Genomic DNA, 21,395 nt, shown 5'->3' on the forward strand with positions numbered 1-21,395 from the left:
CCTTTATCTTTTGCATGTTGCCAACTGTGAAACTTTAGACCTTTCATATTCATGAGTGATCGGGAGAGGGAGAGGAAGGAGGAGAGTAGGTCAGTGTTAAAAGGTCTTCGTCAGGCTTTGTATGTTACAATTGCTAAATCGTTGCAATTTACAATTATCGCAAAATGTACGCAATAGCGAGGCGAGTACCTTTACAGGTGTGTATTAGAAACAATTATATTAAAAACAAGAGTTGCATTTCATTAAAGCTGTTTGTTTATTCAGAAGACTGTAACCTCTTGCTTCAATAAGCAATTATTACTTTCAGAGAATAACAATTGTTCCTTTACGATTGTTCAGTGCAGAGGTTTCAAGTATTAATCAACCTGTGAATATTAATGTCCCAGGTCTCAGTGAAAATGTCGTCAAAGTACCAAACACACGTAAGATCAAATATTGTTTTCTCCTACAAAGTGTTTGCTACAATATGAAAAATTTCTACTCCTCAAACTTAAATTTATATAGCTGTAGGACCTGGTGCTTCCAAAAATAAGGAATACAAAAATCCTGAATATTTCTGTTACCATGTGGAGTCATTCGGAGAAGCTGAAGTAGAATTAGTAAAATATAGATTACCAGTACCATCTAATAAAAGACCGTTTCATAGGTAGATAAATCAAGAACAAAGTCTTACATGTAGCGAAATAAAAACAATTATATAAAATAACGAAATTAAAAAAATAAAATATTAAATGAGATGGTAATGACAAGAGCTGTTTATTCAAAATTACTATGTACTGTCAAAAGAAAAAAATAATAGAGATTTAATATATTATTCATTTATATGATTTTCTTATTCCTGTTACATTTCTGTTTCTTAGGAAAAGAATTATATATTTTGTTTAAACATATATTACTAAAAGCATGTATAGGTTAATTCATACTAATTACATTAATAAGATATGCAGAAGGAAAAGCGAAAACGGGATACTGTGCAGAATTTTTAATACGAATTTGTGAATTTTTAATTTACTAACATTTTCGTGAATCACAGTCTGATGAGAATCGCTAGTTTATTTACGTAAGATTACGAACTCGTCCGAAGCGCAATCGGACTCGACCGAAGTGTTTGTAGGTCCACCCTATCGTTAATCTCACTCAGCTGACTGTTTCACGTAGGTACGTGCCATCCATATGTGATTCTTTGGTCCATGGTATAATCAGCAATGCACATACCGATACCGGCGTCACGTAGCGACGTAGTCGCCAGATCTTCGCGGTTGTCGTCGCGCGAGAGCGACGTGACGTTATTGACGCGACGCCATCCGGGGGTCGAAGGTCGACTGTAATCTTTCGATCACTGGCGCTGATTGTTGATCTACCTCTTCCGTCTCAATTTTTTTTTTTTTCATTTTCTCTCCGACATAACGCCATTAACAAACACAGCGTAGTAAGTGGTCGGTGCAGCTCGTACGTGCTCGTTTGTGTCCGCGTATTCCTCTGCCTTTCGCGGATCGGCATCTCGGGCGTGTTCGATTCGACTCTTAGATCTCGCTCGAGGATTACAGTGCGAGTGTGCTTCATCATATCCGAACATGTCGTCCGTCGCGCGAAACCACTTCTTCTCGGCGCTAGGAATCGCGCAACGTCTCGTTACCGCCGAACACGCGCCTGTCGCGCGGCGCGCGTGTTCCTTTATTCATAGGAATGCGATGTATCGCAGGTAAGATTCTATATATATGTAATTCACGCGCGTAACATCTGTGCAATCAAGCGCTGTTGTGTGAGAAAAGAAGATTGAAAATTTCTTTTTTAATAAAAAAATTATACTAATTTATATGATACTATGATTTATAATAAAAAGTAAAAATTTTTATAGTAATAATACAATTTGTACAAAAATTCTAGAGATTAATAAATAATGACTCGTAAACAGTGTCTCTTATAGCCAACATTTTCTAAATATACAATTTTATCAAGCTTGTGATATCATTAAGGTATAAAAAACGTCTTGTAAACATCTTTTTTTTCTTTTTTTTCTTGCTATTAATGTACATCTCAAAAATACACTTTTGGGGGGAAAAGCAATATAATTTAATGAACTTTTGAAAATCGCTGAGAGTGTTTAATGAACAGCTGTGTTGTTGATTGTTGATTTTTTGTTGATTTTTCATGACATGTATATCTTGAACGGTAATATATATTATGCATACCTAGTCGTCAATAGATGAACGAAGATTAACGGGAAACTTTTGTAAGCGAATCGTGAAGGCCAATCGAGAAAGTGATTTATTCCATAAGAAATTCTATTAGAATTCGAAAATATATGTTTAAAAACAATATTTTATTTTAAAAATTTAATATAATTTAATATAACATAAATAATTTAATATTAATTAATTTAACATAAACATATTGCTAAGTGGTCTAAATAAATTTTAAGAACTTGATAAGGAAACCTAGATACATAGATGTTTATTCTATACATACCTAGATACAATATTGAAAATCCAATTTAATTACATTCATAATTTTAATAAACAGCTTTTTTATATCATTAGAATTATATTTTTAACAGTATCTTAGTAATCTAAAATAATTATAAATTAAAATAGATATTTTTAGTTAAGTGCATTATATTCAAATATTTGTACATTATTGACTGTTGATTAAATAATTCGGAAGAGATGCCAGTCTGTCAGAGCTCTGAATAATGTTGCACAATTTATTTAAACACAATATGCTTGATCAAAAATATATTATTCACAAAAATTAAGATATAAAAAAAGGCAATTTTTAAAACATCGTAATTCCGCGAAAAATAATCGCATTTTAATTAAAAAAAAAACACATTTTAAAGCTTCTTTTAAATGCTTTTTGTGAATTTTAATCATCTTTTTTTTTGCAAAACAGCACAATGATAAAACTAGATCCGTCAAAATTTTCAATGCGACTTTGCTGTATTACGCTTGGTGTGGAAAAATCATAGAGAATATCTGTTACTTTTGTATCTTACAGTAAGGTTTTTTCTTTTTAATTTGAGTGATTGCTATATAATTTTTTTTTACTAAGTTATCAAGATTAGGTTGAAGAAAAAATAATAATTTTAACTTTGATTTTGCTTATTATTCGCGAAAAATTAACATATACAACGTTATACAAAAAAAAGTATTGAAAAGCTAAAAGTTAGCTCTACTTTATTAAATGCTGTTATTCTTTTTTAGTCCTACTTTTCCTAACAACTCAATTAAAAACATGAATTAAAGATTTTAAAAATACATAAGAAATCGCATATTTCCCTTTTTTCTCTGATTCGGTATATTGTCACGAAGGAAGGTTTAATAAAAATCGCTAAAATGAAGTTTTACAGTCCGATATCTCAACAATAAATAATAATAATTCCTCTATTTTAATTGAGCTAAAACTTTTCTTTCATATGTTCGTCGTATTTGAAGTTACTGAAAACTAAGGGAATCGATCTGTTCTAAAATTGTTTTTTAGAGATTTTTCTCTCGTTTACTGTGTTAGAACAGATCGATTTCTTTAGTTTTCAGCAATTTTGGCATTTTTAAGTACGATGAACATATGGAAGAAAAGTTTACTGATAAATGATATTGTTTATTATTGAGATATAATTGAACTGTAAAGTTTTGTTTTAGTGATTTTTATTCGACTTTCTGTCACGACAATATATCAAATTAAAGAAACAAGGAAAATATATTTCTTGTTAGAAAAAGTAAGGCAACGAAATAAACAATAACAGCATTTAAAAAAGTAGACCTAATTTTTAACTTTACAATTTTTGCGGAGAGCTGTACGTTGATTTTTTTCACAAGTAATCAAAATGAAAACTAATCATTTTTTCTTGAAATCTTGATAACTCGTTTAAAGAAAATTGCACAGCAATTTACGATTATTCGAATTAAAGAGAAAAGAGAGAGATTTTGCTACAAGATGCAAAAGTAACAGAAATTCTCCATGATTTTTTCTACGCCAGTCGTAACGCAATAAAGTCGCATTAAAAATTTTTATTTTGACGGATCTAGCTTTAACATTGTGCCATTAAAAAAAAAGAAAAAAAAAGAAAATTAAAATCTACAGAAGAAGTTTCAAGCTTCTGTATTTTTGGAAATTAAAATGCGGTGACTTTTCCCGGAGTTACAATTTTTGAACCCTTGTATCGACTAATTTAATTTTTTTTACAATTTTGCTTGATTACTTTAAGTCTTGTGAGTAGTGTGTATCCAGTAATATGCTAAATAAGGAAAGTGCGGAGTTGTTAATAAATCTTAGTCTATATCAAAGATAATAAACCTTTATTCGTGTTTGCGTTGTTTTATATATATGTATATTCAAACTTATATAGATATATTCATTTTTTCATGGACGCCCGTAAAAATTTACGATAAAGCTGTAAAACGTCATTACTCGTGACAACGATAATGATAATAGGTACATCTTTTTTAAAATACCTGACATATTTTTATGATTATCTCTTGCAAAACGTACGAGACTCGCCAAACTCGCAAGCAATAGTCGGCATTGAAATATGCTTTGTTAGATTGGTTGATAAGGCTGTGTACTTTCCGACGTATTCTCCGCTCGTTTTATTTAAACGTGACATGAATAATTTTTTATACTATGCAATTATGATATTAGACGGAATATTTTAACTATCGATAAGAAACTTTCAGTATATCATTCCGTGTAATATTTCATTAGCATTCTTTTGTTATACAGCAAGCAAACAAAAATTCTTACACTACTAGAGTTTAAAGTCAAAAGTATCGGAATATTTAAAATAGTTAAATAATGAATAAATTCTTTCCTTATTGATAAAGATATTATTAGAAATATATTTTGATTAAGTGCTTGATATAATGCATTTTATGGTGAATTCAACTTAATTATATATAGTTAATATAATTTTAATATAAACTTTTTTATATCATTAAAATTACTTTCTAATTAAAATATAGATACATAATATATATATAATTTAAGACTATTATTAAGATATTTAAAACTTTTACTTTCTTTATTATAGTCATATTAATATAATATATTAGAAACGATAAATCATTAACAAAATTTTATTTGCTTTAATATTGAAATAAATGAATTTTTTACACATACCATTAATCGCGTTCAATAAAATAGATTAGAAAAATATATATTGAAGATTTTCCGGAGAATTATTAAATAACTAACTATAAATCTTGAATTCTCATTTTCGCTGGAAATGTGAAACCACAAGCAGATTGAATGATGGAGACTATTATTAACCCAGAATAATAAACAACAAAACATCCTGTTATAAATTTACATTTTATCAGTATATATTATCACACATATGTGATTTATGACATTTGAAAAACGAATTGATTATGTAAGGAGCGAAAAAAACTCGCAATATCTTGCATCTAACGTTGTAAAATCAAATATAGCTGTAATAAAGAAACAACAAACTTCAAATTGCACATATATAGATCTTTAGAAATAGATTTGCTGCATTGAACAAAAAATAAGACTAATATTAGTATAAATACATATTGATGTGGATATGAATTCAAATATGTAATTCAAGTATTTGAGAGAAGAGACATTTCAGAAATTTATATTATCTCGCGAAGAAAGATTCCATAGTGTCTTCAACAAGATTTCAATCAATTTCTCGTATACTCGATGTTAAACTTTCATCTACTTTTATTGCTTCGATCATGATATTAATAAACTCCTATTTATTTAAATCAAGAATGCAATGCATTCGCGTTTGTGTGCCATGACTGATCGCATTCTTTATGGTTTCTTGGGCACTTATTTCCTGTTCCAGTTGTTCATCTTCTTGCTTGAAGAACTGGCTCAAGTTACTGCATCACATGTTCAAAGCTAAACAAATCGCTATCTAATGTAAATAATAAATATACGTAGAATACAAATAAACCGTAAAATTAATATTTGTATGTCAAACTTTTGTGATAAATAAATACGATAAATCTAATTGTATTTATTTATATGTACTATTTCGTTCAAAACACACAATTTGAATTAATCGTACGAAGGCTGTGTTCCCAAATTCACTGCAAATACAAAAAAACTATAGCTTGTGTTACGCATATTATAGATTTTCAGTACTGCACGGAGAAAATTTTATATTAAAAATTACTATCACATGTAGTAACTGTGGACCATTAGGATTATTCCAAGTTAAAATGCTATGTAAAACTGTAAGAATTACGTCAATTTTTACGTGCAGTACTGAAAATAATATGCGTAACAATGTGTGGTAATGAATTTCGTAACGCAGTTTGCATTTCTAAAACAAATTTTTCTCTTTTTTATATATTTATTATCATACCGAAATTAATCAACATTAATTTGAATAATCGCAGAAATATAAATTAAAAACGCATTTTAAATAATAAATATAACAATCCTTTATCGTAATCTATTATAATACTAATATATTGAATCTTGAAGACATTACGCAATGCCAATTTTCATATATTCAAATTATACGATGTAAGATATGTACCTCTTTAACATTTGCGTAAATGTTTGTACTATTCTCTATGATGTTTCATACGTTTAAAATATATAAAATAATTGTAATGCAGGATTAAAAAAACATGACATTTACATAATAATCGCACGAATGCACAGGCTGACAATTTCTTGATGACACAAAAAAATACGTGTATATTTTGTTATTTTAATGTACAGTATATATATATATATATATCGAAGCACAAGTAAGAGGAATGTTATCTGTTAGTTTCGAGTCTTTCTGAGTTTCGATAAAACCTGAGTTGAATAAAGTACAAAACGCAAAAGTTAATAAAAGGTAACAGATGTAAATTCTTTAAGAAATTTTCTATTATGATTTTTGTATTAAATTCTTTTTTTCTCTCTCACATAAACTTAACATAACCACAGACTTCTATATATACATAAACTTCTATTATATAATATATAAAAGTGTGATCATAATATCTTATTTACTCGCATGTAAATGCGATAAAATAATTATTGTCTATTTATTATAATTACGAAGATTTATTAACTTTTTTAGAACAATGGATTCCAAAGTACGAATGGCTCATTACGCGACAAAATCGATATTATCAAATAAGGACGAAACTCGCGAAATGATGGCCGTATGGCCAGACATTGTTCGTGATATTACGGATTCCAAGATCTCAGAAATTCCTGATATATCTAAATGGATGGCAAAAGTAAGTGTGCATAATATATAATGTACAACATAATAAAATTACAAAAATAAAAATTTTAAATAAGTCTTTATTCTAATAACGATAGAAAAATTTTAACGAATTATTAGGGAAATTTAAAGGAGAAACATAAGTCGAAGGCAGTAGAAAAAAATTAAAAAACTATTTTTTTACTAATAATTGAGAAACTATTGTTAAGACCAGATACAAAATAACAAGTAACATAAATTTATATAAATATGCAGATTAATACATTTCTGTTATTGTTTAGGTATTACAGTATAATGTTCCAGGAGGAAAAAAAAATCGCGGTTTAGCATTAGTTTATGCCTATAAATTAATAGCACCTAGCGATCAACTTACAGAAGAAAACATCCGCCTAGCACGAATTCTAGCATGGTGTGTGGAACTGGTGCGTAATTTTATTCTGATTTATGGACATCATATATCTTGCGTAAAATAATTTAAATTAATTTGAAAATTAAGATAAGATATCAAAATGCTTTTAAACATGAAAAATAGGAAAAAAATATCCATTAAACTATATATAGTGTCCATATTTGTTTTATAAGTTAAGCTTCATGAGTGACGACTATGATAGAATGCGGTCTTTAGCAGTGCAATTATATTTTTAGAAATATAAATATTTACAAACCTTTTTTTCATAAAGTCTATAATTGACAAATAATAAATTATTGAATTATCTTTTGTCTATAATACATACTTAAACTGTAATCTATTTTAATTGTTAATCTAAAAAAGTATTAGATAATTTAAAATTAAAAACGTAAATTCCACAATTGTATTGCCATATTATAATATTAAATATTTATGGCAGCTACAAGCCTTTCTTCTCTTACTTGATGATATCGAGGATGGATCGTTATTTCGCCGAAATCAACCATGTTGGTATCGACATAATGATATAGGTTTAACAGCAATAAACGATGGCATAATGTTAGAGAGTGCTATGTATTTCCTAATTCGCAAACACTTCAAAGGAAAAGAATGCTATCTTGATTTAATAGAAACATTTCAACATGTAAGTGAAAAGATATCTTTTTTATCATATACAAACATAAAAATGCTAATTTTTTTCTCTTGTTAATCGTACAATTATATTTATGAAAATGTGTTACTTGACAGATTATATTGGCGACTGCAATGGGTCAGTCTTTAGATTTGCTCTCCACTAATTTCGGAAGAAAGCCAAATCTGGATCTATTTACAATGGATCGATATAGCTCCATTGTCAAGTACAAAACTTCGTATTATACGTTCATCCTGCCAATAACTGCAGCAATGCTTTTTGTAAGTGTACTTGAGTTTCTTTATACTCTAAAATAAAAAAAATTCTTTGTTCTGTTTAATGATAGTAATGTACTATGTGACACATTATGTAGGCTGGAATAAAGGATCCGGAAATGTTGAGACAAACGAAAACGATTTTGTTCGAAATGGGTCACTGCTTTCAAGTTCAAGATGATTATCTGGGTTGCTACGGAAAATCCGAAGTCTGTGGTAAAGATAGTACTGACATACAAGAAGGGAAATGTACATGGCTGATTGTTATGGCACTTCAACGTGCTACATCAGAGCAACGTAAAATTTTAGAAGTGAATATTATTTTCTAAACGAATTGTTTTATCAAATGTTGTTACATTAATTACTTCGTTTTTCTCTTTTTTATTATAAAGGAATGTTATGGAGTATCAGATCCAGAGAAAGTAGAATGTGTGAAACAACTTTACAATGATCTGGGTTTGCCAAATATTTATTCCAAATACGAAGAAGAGATGTACAATCTATTAAACACTCATATACAGCAAATATCACGTGGTTTGCCACACGAGCTTTTCCTAAAATTATTAGATAAAATTTATCGTAGGATGTCATGAAAACGGCAATTATACATTGAAGAAATAAACTAATGTATATTTAGATTATAAGAATTAAGTACAGAATTAAAATCAACGAACAAAAAATGTGTTTTACCAATGTTTAAGAATATCCATTTTATTACCTCTATTTTATTAAATATCTAGTTAAATATTCTTAAATGAAAAACATTAAAGATTTTTTAATAAAAACTTTATATACAAGAAAATATTTCACTTTTTATTAAGAGGACAATAAAAAAATTTTAAGGTATTTACCATTATCGTATTTCTTAATGATTTCCTTCTGATATGCATAAAAACTTTCACGTTTAATAACATTTTTAAAATAAATCTTTCTAAAATTAATATTATTTAAGACTTACAATATATATATATATATATATATACACATGCATACATATATATTATTTTTTTAATATAATAGAAAATAAGATTAGAAAATAAGATACTTGCTATTTATAAAATAATCAATATATAACATATCTTAAAATTTTCAATCTATCCAGAATTTATTACTACATATTTTTATATAAGTATCAATAGAGTCGGAAGAAAATCTTAATCTTTTTTTAAATCTTTTAATTTTTTTTTTATTCCATGATTTTCTTTCGTTTGTACGAATTTTCTACAATTATTTTCAACTCGCATCTCAAATTCCTAAATTCATTAGTTAAATAACTTCTGTATTGAAGAATTTTATAGCGTCAGAAAAAATGCATTATAATCTATAAAATAAATAATATTTTAATTCAAGAAGTAGCGTACATTCAAAACTATTTATACAAGTATTTTCTTCAACTTCGTTAGCCATTTATTTGTCTGTATCTAGTACATATTGCATATACTTATTATTAGACAGCTTTATCATCGTCAGATGAATCAGATTTAAATGCATTAAAATTAAAATTTAATTTTCAAGCTTTATTTTCTGCAATAAATGCACTATAATCCTTAACATCTCCCGAAAAAAAAAATATATATATATATATATTGACTCAAGAAACTATGGAGAGAGAGAGAGAGAGAGAGAGAGAGAGAGAGAAAGATAGTATGAAATAATACATTAGGCATAAGTGTATTTGTTGAGTACATCGTCATATTTTTAATATACATGTGCTTTTAAAAACTGACTTCTTTCTGTTTTAAACTTTATCAAAATGTCAGATATAATATAATATATGTCTTTTGATATTTTTCTGGTTCTTGTGAAGTGCAGATTCCATTTCTAATATAGTCACATTTCCTCTTTGATATTTTTCTCTTTAATTTTTGGCGTAAATCTGGCTGTGTAAACGTAGTCAATTTATACGTATCATAAAGATATATAATACTAATGCTAGAGATCCTCAAGTTTGATATTTAAGTATATAGTGCACTTTATTGACAATTAAAGTTAATACAGTATAATTTTAATATAAATCACTTTTTTATACTATTGAAATTGAAATTAACTTTTTTATATCATTACATTACATATATAATATTTAAGACTTAAGTATATTATATTATAACATATTAATCATCAACAAAATTTTATTTAATATACTATAATATTGAACTAAATTAATTTTTTCATATATTATTAACTGTGTTCAATCAAATAGATTGGAAAAATACATATACCGAAAATTTCGGTGGATTTAATAAATAGTCATAAATCTTGTATCCGTATTTTCATTAAAAATGCGGAATACAAACAGATTGAATTACAGCCAATTACTAATGCACAGAATAACAAAAAGAAACATTCTATAAATTTATATTTCATCAGTATATATTATCGCACATGTGATGACATTCGAAAAAAATGAATGATTTTGATGTATAACGCGAAAAAAAAATTCACAATATCTTGCATCTGACATTGTAAAATTCGTTATACCTGTAATAAAGAAACAACAATCTTCAAATTGCACCTGTAGATCTTCAGAAATAAATTTGATGCTTGCAATTTGCATTGCTCAAAAAATAAAACTAATATTAGCATAAATAGATATTGATGTGGATATGAATTCAAGTATATGATTTGGGGATTAATTTTTTAGAATTAAAAAAAATTATTATTCCTATAAATTCAATTAAGATTTTACTTACCTATAAAATCTTGATATAATTACGTGGTATAATTATCAAAATATTTTAGATTATGAAAAATGTTAAGCCACATTTAAAAAAAAATTACATTTTTGGATGCATTCGATAATATATACGATGCTTATTCTATTTTGCATCAAAATCGTAAATAAAACGTATATCAGACAAATTGTTAATGCAAATAAATTCAATAATTACTTGCGCGTTCGCATGCGCATGCGAACGCGCAAGTAATTATTGTGCTTATCAGGTGGATCGCAACATAGTCTTACGTTTAAAACAAGGTTACTGAATTTTATTTCCTACAAAATTTTAAGTATTATTGTTAGAAAATTATAATATAAATAACAGCTTTTTTTAAATAAATGTAACATATCGTGATTTATCGAATTTTTCCGTGAAAATAATCAAACTTACTGAATCAGATTTTTAGAAATAAAAATGAGAAGAGATATTTCAGAAATTTATATTATTTCGAAGATTGCCATAGTGTGTCTCCAACAAGATTTCAATCAATCTCTTGCATATCCGATGTTGAATTTTTATTTATATTTATCGCTCTGATCATAATATTAATAAACTCCTGCTTACTTAAATCAGGAGCGCAACGTATCCGCGTTTGTGTGCCGCGGCTGATCGTAATATCGTTTATAGTTTCTTGGGCACTTATTTCCTGCTCCAGTTGTTCATCTTCGCCTTGCTTGAGGGACTCGCTCAAGTTACTACATTACATGTTCAAAACTAAACAAATTGCTATTTTCTAATGTAAATAACAAATATACATAGAATACAAATAAACTGTAAAATTAATATTTGTAAGTCAAACTTTTGTGAGAAATTAATACGATAAATTTAATTGTATTCATTTATATGTATTATTTCGTTCAAAACACATAACTTGAATTAATCTTACACTAGACTGTGTTCCGAAATTCATTGCAAGCACTGAAAAACTATAGTTTACATTACGCATATCATACATTTCCAGTACTGGCCATGAATTTCGTAACGCATAGCTTGCATTTCTAAAACAAATTCTTTTTTCTATATATCATACCGAGGTTAATCAACGTTAATTTGAATAATCGCAGAAATATTAAAATTTAAAAAAAACGCATTTTATAAGTAATAATAATAAATATAATTATTTTTAGCGTAATTTTTTATCGTATCCATTGTGACACACTAATATATTAAACCTTGAAGACATATTACGTAATGTCTATTTTGATATATTCAAATTATACGATATAGTATATGTATATATACCTCTTTAACATTTGCGTAAATGTACTTGCACTATTTTCTACAATATTTTATATATTCAGAATATATAAAATAAGTTGTAATGAGAGGTTAAATTAAAAATCATGACATTAACATGACAATCGCTCGAATTCAATGAGCAGGCTCGCAATTTGCAATTCGTCCATCATACAAAGTACATACATACATACATACATGCATTGTATATTTTGTTATTCTAATGTACGAGTATATAGACATATATATATATATATATATATATATATATATATAAGGTGTCCGGTAAAAAATTTCTTTAGGCGCGGACTTAATAACCGCGAAGCAGTTATTGTCACGCACGCATAGTGACCGGATCTAATAGTGAATAGAATTAGTCGATATTTTTAAATTAATTTCCTAACTATTATTCCGAAAATCGCAAAAAGGTTCAGAACTTTTTTGCTCAGTTTGATCCGCTCTATTTGTGCACGAGAGATTTTTTACGAATTACCGGATACTCTGTGCATATATATATATATATATATATAACGAATCACAACTAAGAGAAGCGTTATCTTCAGTTCCGAGTCTTTTTAAGTTTCGATAAAGTCTAAATTTAATAAAGTACAAAACGCAAAAGTTAACAAAAGATAACAAATATAAATTCTTTAAGAAGTTTTCTTTTTATGATTTTTTTTTATTAAATTCTTTTTCTTGCATATAATTTATCATAACTACAGACTTCTATAATATAAACTTCTAAATAATATATAAAAAATAATATATAAAAGTCTATGATCATAACATCTTATTCACTCGCATGTAGATGTGAGGATAACATCACCGTTGCTTGTTATTTACAAAGATTTATTAACTTTTTTAGAACAATAGATTCCAAAGTACAAATGGCTCATAACGCGACAAAACCAATATTAACAAACGAGGACGAAATTCACGAAATGATGACCATATGGCCAGACATTGTTCGTGATATTACGGATTCCAAGATCTTGGAAATCCCAGATGTTTCTAGTTGGGTTGCAAAAGTAAGTGTGTGTAATAATGTGTATGACGTAATAAAATTACAAAAATAAAAATTTTTAATAAGATATTTCATTCTAATAACATATATTAACATATAAGTTGATCAGATAATATAAGTTTATTAAAATTGTTATTATGGAATTTAAGAATATATAAAGAAGAAATGTAATAAGCAAAATTAGTAAAATTCGGCAAAAAAATTCAAAACTTAACTATTTTTTTATTAACATCTTAGAAACTGTAATGTTAAAATCAGCTATAAAATAACAAGTCATAAATCTGAATGAATATGCAGATTAATACATTTCTGTTATTGTTCAGGTATTGCAATATAATGTTCCAGGAGGAAAAAAAAATCGTGGTTTAACATTAGTTTATGCTTATAAATTAATAGCGCCTAGCGATCAACTTACAGAAGACAACATCCGCTTAGCACGAATTCTAGCATGGTGTGTGGAACTGGTGCGTAACTTTATTATGATTTATGAACATACATGATATACATACATGATATACATCTCACGTAAAATACTTTAAATTAATTTAAAAATTAAGATGAGATATGAAAACACTTGCAAACGTGGAAAATAGGAATTGTAATAATAACTTATTTACTTAAAAAATGCCACATTAAAAATATATAATTTCAACATTTTATCAGTTTCATCAGTTCAGCTTTATAAGTGATGATTATGAAAGAATGCGGTCTTTAGCAGTGCAAAAATGTTATATTTTTAAGAAGTTAAACGTTTACAAATCTTTTTTTTTTATAAAACCTATAATTGATAACGTTTAAATTATTCATCTATTATTTATAACGTATATTTAAATTGTAATCTATTTTAATCGTTAATCTGGAATAGTACTATATAATAGTAATGATCTAAAATTAGAAAAATTAAGATATATGTATCGTGATATATTGTAATATTAAATATTCACGACAGTTTCAAGCCTTTATGCTCTTAATTGATGATATCGAGGATCGATCATTATATCGTCGAAATCAACCATGTTGGTATCGTCATAATAATATAGGTTTGGCAGCAATAAATGATGGTATTATGTTAGAGTGTGTTATGTATTTTCTAATTCGCAAACACTTCAAAGGAAAAGAATGCTATCTTGATTTAATAGAAACATTTCAACATGTAAGTGAAAAGATATCTTTTTTATCATATACAAACATAAAAATGCTAATTTTTTTCTCTTGTTAATCGTACAATTATATTTATGAAAATGTGTTATTCAACAGAATGTATTCATGACTACAATAGGCCAGTCTCTAGATTTGCTCTCTACTAATTTCGGAAAAAAGCCAAATCTGGATCTATTTACAATGGATCGATATAATTCCATTGTCAAATACAAAACTTCGTATTATACGTTCATCCTGCCAATAACTGCAGCAATGAATTTTGTAAGTGTACTTGAATTTCTCTATACACGAAAAAACCCTACTTTGTTCTGCTTAATGATAATAATGTGTCATTAACATAATTAATAATGTATTATGTGAAACATTATGTAGGCTGAAATAAAAGATCCAGAAATGTTTAGACAAACGGAAACGATTTTGTTCGAAATGGGTCCCTTGTTCCAAATCCAAGACGATTATCTGGGTTGCTACGGAAAATCTGAAGTCATTGGAAAAGTTGATACTGATATACAAGAAGGAAAATGTACATGGCTGATTGTTAATGCACTTGAACGTGCTACATCAGAGCAACGTAAAATTTTAGAAGTGAATATTATTTTCTAAACGAATTGTTTTATCAAATGTTATTACATTAATCATTGCCTTTTTCTCGTTTTTATTACAAAGAAATGTTACGGAGTATCGGATCCAGAGAAAATAGAATGTGTGAGACAACTTTACAATGATCTGGGTTTGCCAAATATTTATTCCAAATATGAAGAAGAGACATACAATCTATTAAAAACTCATATACAACAATTACATAGTCTGCCACACGACCTTTTCCTGAAGTTATTGGATAACATTTATCATAGAAAGTCATGAAAACGTCACTTGTACATACATTGAAGAAAGAGACTAATGTATATTCAGATTATAAGAATTATAGAATTAAAATCAGTGAATAAAATGTATTCTACCAATTTTTGAGAGTATCTGTTTTACCTCTATTTTATTAAATATTTAATTAAATATTATCCTTAATTGAGAAACATTAGAGATTTTTTAATAAAAACTCTACATGGAAATATTTCACTTTTCATTTAAAAAAGGATAAAAAATTTTAACGCATTTAGCATTATCGTATTTCTTAATAATTTCCTTTTAATTTGCATAAAAACAATGTTATCCGGTTATCGCACATATTCTTTATTGTATGTATGAATTGTGTAGTAGTTATCATATATATATATATATATATATATATATATATATATATATATATATATATATATATCTTACTGTATCCTTATATTATATAATACTGATTGTATCCCTTCCAAAGTAATTTAAAAATCTTTATGGCAGTCATTAATAACGTTGATAATGTCACCGTTGATAACGTCGTAGAATGTAAAGTATAGCGTTAAGAAGCTCAACGCAATAACAGTGATGTTGTATTCTGTGTTTTGTCGCATATTCAGACAAGCGCGACGCGTACATACATGTGCTGCGCAGTACGCTTTGAATATGATATTACAGAACCTAAGTGTAATAAAGTACAAAACACAAAAGTTACCAAACATAAATTCTTTAAGAGGTTTCCTTTTCGTGATTTTTTAAATTAAATTCATTTTTTCGCATATAATTTCTCATAATATTTAATTTACTTGCATGATAAATGCGATAATATCATCTTCGTTGCCTACTATTTGTTGTAATTACAAATTTAATGACTTTTTTAGAATAATGGATTCCAAAGTATACTTGGCTCATTACGTGACAAAATCTATGTTAACAGACAATGAGGAAACTCGCGAAATGATGGCCATATGGCCAGACATTGTTCGTGATATTATGGATTCCAAGATCTTAGAAATCCTTAGAGAAACTTCTAAATGGATGGAAAAAGTAAGTGTGTGTAATATATAATGTATAATAATATGGCAAAAATAAATATTTTTAATAAAAGATTTTATTCTAATAACGGATAGTATATAAGCAAAACAAATTATTATAGAAATTTAAAAATTATATAAAGAGAAACGTATGTAATAGACAAAATCAGTAAAATTGAGTAAAAAAATTTTTTAAAATAACTCTGTTTTTATTAATATCTAAGAAACTATAATGTTAAGACCAGATACAAACCAACAGTCATAAATTTGAACGAAGATGCAGATTAATACATTTCTGTTATTGTTCAGGTATTGCAATATAATGTTCCAGGAGGAAAAAAAAATCGCGGTTTAACATTAGTTTATACTTATAAATTAATGGCGCCTAGCGATCAATTTACAGAAGATAACATTCGCTTAGCACGAATTCTAGCATGGTGTGTGGAAATAGTACGTGATTTCATTCTTGTTTATATGGACACTTGATATACATCTCGTGTAAAATAATTTAAATTAATTTAAAAATTAAAGTGAAATATGAAAACGCTTATAAATGTGGATAGCGGAGAAAATGTCATAACAATTTATTTATTTTAAATAATGTCCGTTAAAGATTATTATATATAATCTGGTGTTCACATATTTGTTTTAAGCTTCGCAAGTGGTGATTATGATATAATGCAAACTTTAGCAATGCAAAAATATTTTTAAGAATGTAACGTTTACAAATTTGTTATTCATTTAGCCTATAATTAACAACATTTAAATTATTCAGTTATTTTTTATTTATAGTAAATATTTAAATCGTAATCTATTTTAATCGTTAATCTGAGAAGTATTACTAAAGAATCTAAAATTAAAAACGTAAATTATGTATCACATTAAATTGTAATTAAATATAATTATTTAATGTATAATATAAACCCTATCAGCACACATGTTCAAAAGACGTCCATTAGAGATTCACAGGATATTAAAATATGTTTTTAACATTCTATGGATCTCCTATAAACATCTTTTGAACATGTGTGCTGATGTAGGAAATATATAATTTACGACAGATGCATGCTCATTTTATTGTGCTCGATGATATCCAAGATCAATCATTACTTCGCCGAAACCAACCATCTTGGTATTGTTATAATGATAAACGTTTAACGACTATTACTGATAGCCTATTGCTAAAGGGTGCTATGTATGTTTTAATTCAAAAATACTTTAAAGGGAAAGAATGCTATGTTGATATATTAGAAACGTTCCAAAATGTAAGTGAAAAGGAAAAAAATGTCTTTTTTCATCATATATTAACATAAAAATGCTAATTTATCTGTTTTCTTTTTAATCGCACAATTATATATTTATAAAACTATATATTTGCATCATTCGACACTTTATTGTTTCTACTAACTTCGGAAATAAACTGAATCTTGATTTATTTACAATCGATCGATATAATTCCATTTGCAAGTACAAATGTTCGTATTATATGTTTATCTTGCCCATAACTGCAGCAATGAATTTTGTGAGTGTACTTGAGTTTTTCTATAAATGAAAAACCTCTCTTTGTGTTTTATTAATGATAATAATGTACTATGAGACACATTGTGTAGACTAACAATAAGATAAAGGATCCTAAAATGTTGAAAGAAATGGAAACGATTTTGCTCGAAATTGGAAACTTTTTTCAAGTTGAAGATGATTATCTGGGTTGCTATGAGAAGTCTGAAGTCTTTGGTAAAGATAATACTGATATACAAGAAGGAAAATGTACATGGCTGATTGTTAATGCACTTAAACGTGCTATACTAGAGCAACCTAAAATTTTAGAAGTCAGTATTATTTCCTAAACGAATTGTTTTATCAAATGTTGTTACATTAATTACTTCGTTTTTCTCTTTTTTATTATAAAGGAATGTTATGGAGTATCAGATCCAGAGAAAGTAGAATGTGTGAAACAACTTTACAATGAGCTGGGTTTGCCAAACACTTATTCCATATATGAAGAAGAGACATATAATCTATTAAAAACCTACATACAACAAATATCACATAGTTTACCACACGACCTATTCCTGAAGTTATTGAATAAGATTTATCATAGAAAGTCATGAAAACGTCACTTGTACATTAAAGAAAGAGACTAATATATATTCAGATTATAAGAATTATAGAATTAAAATTAGTGAACAAAATTATTTTGCCCATCTTTGAGAATATCTATTTTATCTCTATTTTATTAAATATTTCGTTAAATATTATTCTTATGTGAGAAACATTAGATTTTTTAATAAAAAATTTATATATAATGCAGAAAATGTTTCACTTCGATTAATGAATAAAAAATTTTTTAAAACATTTATTATATTTCTTAATAGTTTTCTTTTAATGTGCATAAAAACCTTCATGTTAAATAAACTTTTTAAAAGAAATTTTTCTAGAAAAAAATATTAATTTTACAAATACATTTTTACAATATATATATCACTTTTTTATAAAGTATTTTAAAATCTTATAATCTGTCCAGAATTTATTACATGTTTTTATATCAGTATCAATAGAGTCAGAAGAAAAATCTTTATTTTTTAAATCTTTTAATCTTTTTTTTCTTATTCCATGGCTGATGTTTCCTTTCGTTTGTACGAATTTTTGTACGTACAATTATTTTTAGTTCGCGTCTCAAATTTTTAAATTCATCATTTGAAGTAGCTTCTGTATTGAAGAATTTTACAGCCTCTGAAAAAATGCATCTTTATATCTGTAGAAAATTTCTTTAATTAGATGATTTTTCATATACATACCATTAAATCGTACATCTTCATTATCTAGAAATAAAGTATCTTTGTATTCAAATAAGTTATTTTTATGAGTATTTTCTTCAACTTCCTCAGCCATTTGTTTATTTGTATTTAGTTCTTTATGTACATCTTCATCATCAGATGAATCATATTTAAATGGATTAGCTGCATTGAACTTAAATTTTAGAGCTTTATCATTTTCTGCAATAGAAGCACTATAATCTGCATTTTCTGAAAATGTATGCATTGAATTAAGAAACCATTAAAAATATTGTTGAATAGTAGATGTAAGACTATTTTTGGATATGTACTCGCATCATCTTCTTTCTTCCTATGTGTTTTTAATAAACTAAATTCTTCTTTCTGTTTCAAATTTTCTGTCAAAGTGTCAGACACAGTATAATATATATCCTTTGATACTTCCGGTTCTGGAGATGTAGCTTTTATTTCTAATATAGATTTGTCACGTTTCTTCTTTTTGGGGTCTTTAACTTTTGGCTCAGATTTCACTTCATATTCATAATGTCCATTTTCAGTTGGATCATATCGTATCATCAATTTCTTTCTATAAACATGTTATTGTTAAATATTCATTTAGATAATTGTGTAAACAATTAGATTACGGTCATTTAAACATTCTTACTTAGCTGTTTTTGTTTCCTGATTTTTTTCTATAACAGGTGCTCCTAAAATACTCTGTAAAATATCTAATTGTTGCTCCTTCTCTTTCTGCAAATCACATTCATTGATGCTTTCAACAAGTTTAGTTTTTCCAGTCTGATCATCATTTTTTACAAAACGATCATCTAAAGTAAATCGTGTATCATTGCCAAGAATGATCTGTAATAAATTCAAATTGTATTAGTGTTTTTAATTTAAAAGCAAAAAATATATGTGCAAAGATATCAAATTCAAACCTTTTTATGTTTATTTTCCTTGATAATAAATTCATCTTCATTCCACAGAGAATCTTCTTCATTATTACTATCATTATCAAACAAATCTTTCTTTTTTCTTTTCGACTTAGGACATTGCTGTTCATCAATATCATCAAATATAATTTTCTTACATTTTGTAGTATTATCCTGAAAAAATAAAAATTATAAGTATAATTAAGAATAAAAGATTTCTGAAAATGATATAATAGAATTACAATAGACATACTTACTACGTTTCTTAATGCTTGTTGAATAAATTGGCCTTTTGCTTTGAATGTCTGTTTCTTTTCCTTCAACGATTGCAAACGTTTTTTCTCAGATTCAGAAATCATATTGATTTTTAAGGCTTAAAAAAATATTAATGTGAATCTAAGAAATAACCACAAAAATTTCCAATAACCTTAATTATGTATCATCAAAAATTGATGGCTATGCAGAATATAGATTTACTAGTTCATTTAGATAAAGTATATTACTAGTACGTATTTTTGTATAATTATGTGAAAATAATAATTAAGCGTTTGTAAAGAATATATTTCAACAGAGAGAAGCCTGAGAAACGCCACGGGCCGGTTTTACATGATCCCTGGAAGCAAAGAGTAAAAAGAAACTTTTACTCTTTGCCTGAAAGGGGTACGCCCTCTGTGAACATAAAAACGTGGACATTGAACTACATAGCCAATGTCCACGAATGTTCTCAATGGATAACACATAATGCGCACAGTTTTGGTTGCAATTCGTACTATGTTCACAAAATTTATTAACACATTTTGCTTATTCACTTTCACCTAAAAATAATTTGTTATTTCTCCACACTAGCAAAAATTTACTTTTAATATCAAATAACCATGTAAATATTGTCAATATTCTAATTTTGCTAATAATATCTTGATTTTTGGTAATTCTTTTTCTTTTATTAAACGCTATTTTTACATTCTACATTTTACAAATTAAAACTTATTTTATATGAAAAAAAATTTTCTTTCAATAATTTAATAATTTAGAGTATTATATTGTTCTACAAATACAATAATAAATTATTAGATATCGATAGATTCAATTAAATGAAATAAAAATCAAATATATTATATGTATACGTTATATATACAAAATTTTTTTAATTAGAGAAAA

General features: G+C 27.0%; 3 protein-coding genes across 3 annotated transcripts; 2 read left to right on the top strand and 1 right to left on the bottom strand.

The window, feature by feature from the left end:
• Positions 1–59: 59 nt before the first annotated feature.
• Positions 60–15,616, top strand: Ndufv3 (NADH:ubiquinone oxidoreductase subunit V3). The gene is made up of 16 exons (XM_072892439.1): positions 60–197; positions 308–422; positions 505–646; positions 7,052–7,214; positions 7,483–7,623; positions 8,050–8,253; positions 8,358–8,522; positions 8,615–8,827; positions 8,909–9,106; positions 12,866–12,972; positions 13,335–13,497; positions 13,817–13,957; positions 14,443–14,646; positions 14,751–14,915; positions 15,027–15,239; positions 15,321–15,616. Exons 1-16 carry the CDS (start codon positions 165–167, stop codon positions 15,516–15,518), a joined length of 2,565 nt encoding a protein of 854 aa, XP_072748540.1. The 5' UTR covers positions 60–164; the 3' UTR covers positions 15,519–15,616.
• Positions 15,617–16,009: 393 nt separating this feature from the next.
• On the top strand, positions 16,010–18,738 carry LOC140665862 (farnesyl pyrophosphate synthase-like). The gene is made up of 6 exons (XM_072892440.1): positions 16,010–16,233; positions 16,379–16,544; positions 16,841–16,981; positions 17,593–17,823; positions 18,142–18,360; positions 18,442–18,738. The coding sequence occupies exons 1-6, from the start codon at positions 16,139–16,141 to the stop codon at positions 18,640–18,642; spliced, it is 1,053 nt and encodes a 350-aa protein (XP_072748541.1). The 5' UTR covers positions 16,010–16,138; the 3' UTR covers positions 18,643–18,738.
• A 257-nt stretch (positions 18,739–18,995) lies between these two features.
• Positions 18,996–20,873, bottom strand: LOC140666152 (probable RNA-binding protein CG14230). The gene is made up of 6 exons (XM_072893037.1): positions 20,495–20,873; positions 20,244–20,411; positions 19,970–20,166; positions 19,638–19,891; positions 19,330–19,557; positions 18,996–19,264 (listed from the first exon to the last, which is right to left on the bottom strand). Exons 1-6 carry the CDS (start codon positions 20,594–20,596, stop codon positions 19,107–19,109), a joined length of 1,107 nt encoding a protein of 368 aa, XP_072749138.1. The 5' UTR covers positions 20,597–20,873; the 3' UTR covers positions 18,996–19,106.
• Positions 20,874–21,395: the final 522 nt, after the last annotated feature.

This window comes from Anoplolepis gracilipes, chromosome 5, assembly GCF_047496725.1.
Source record: "Anoplolepis gracilipes chromosome 5, ASM4749672v1, whole genome shotgun sequence".
NCBI classification, from domain to species: Eukaryota; Metazoa; Arthropoda; class Insecta; order Hymenoptera; family Formicidae; genus Anoplolepis; species Anoplolepis gracilipes.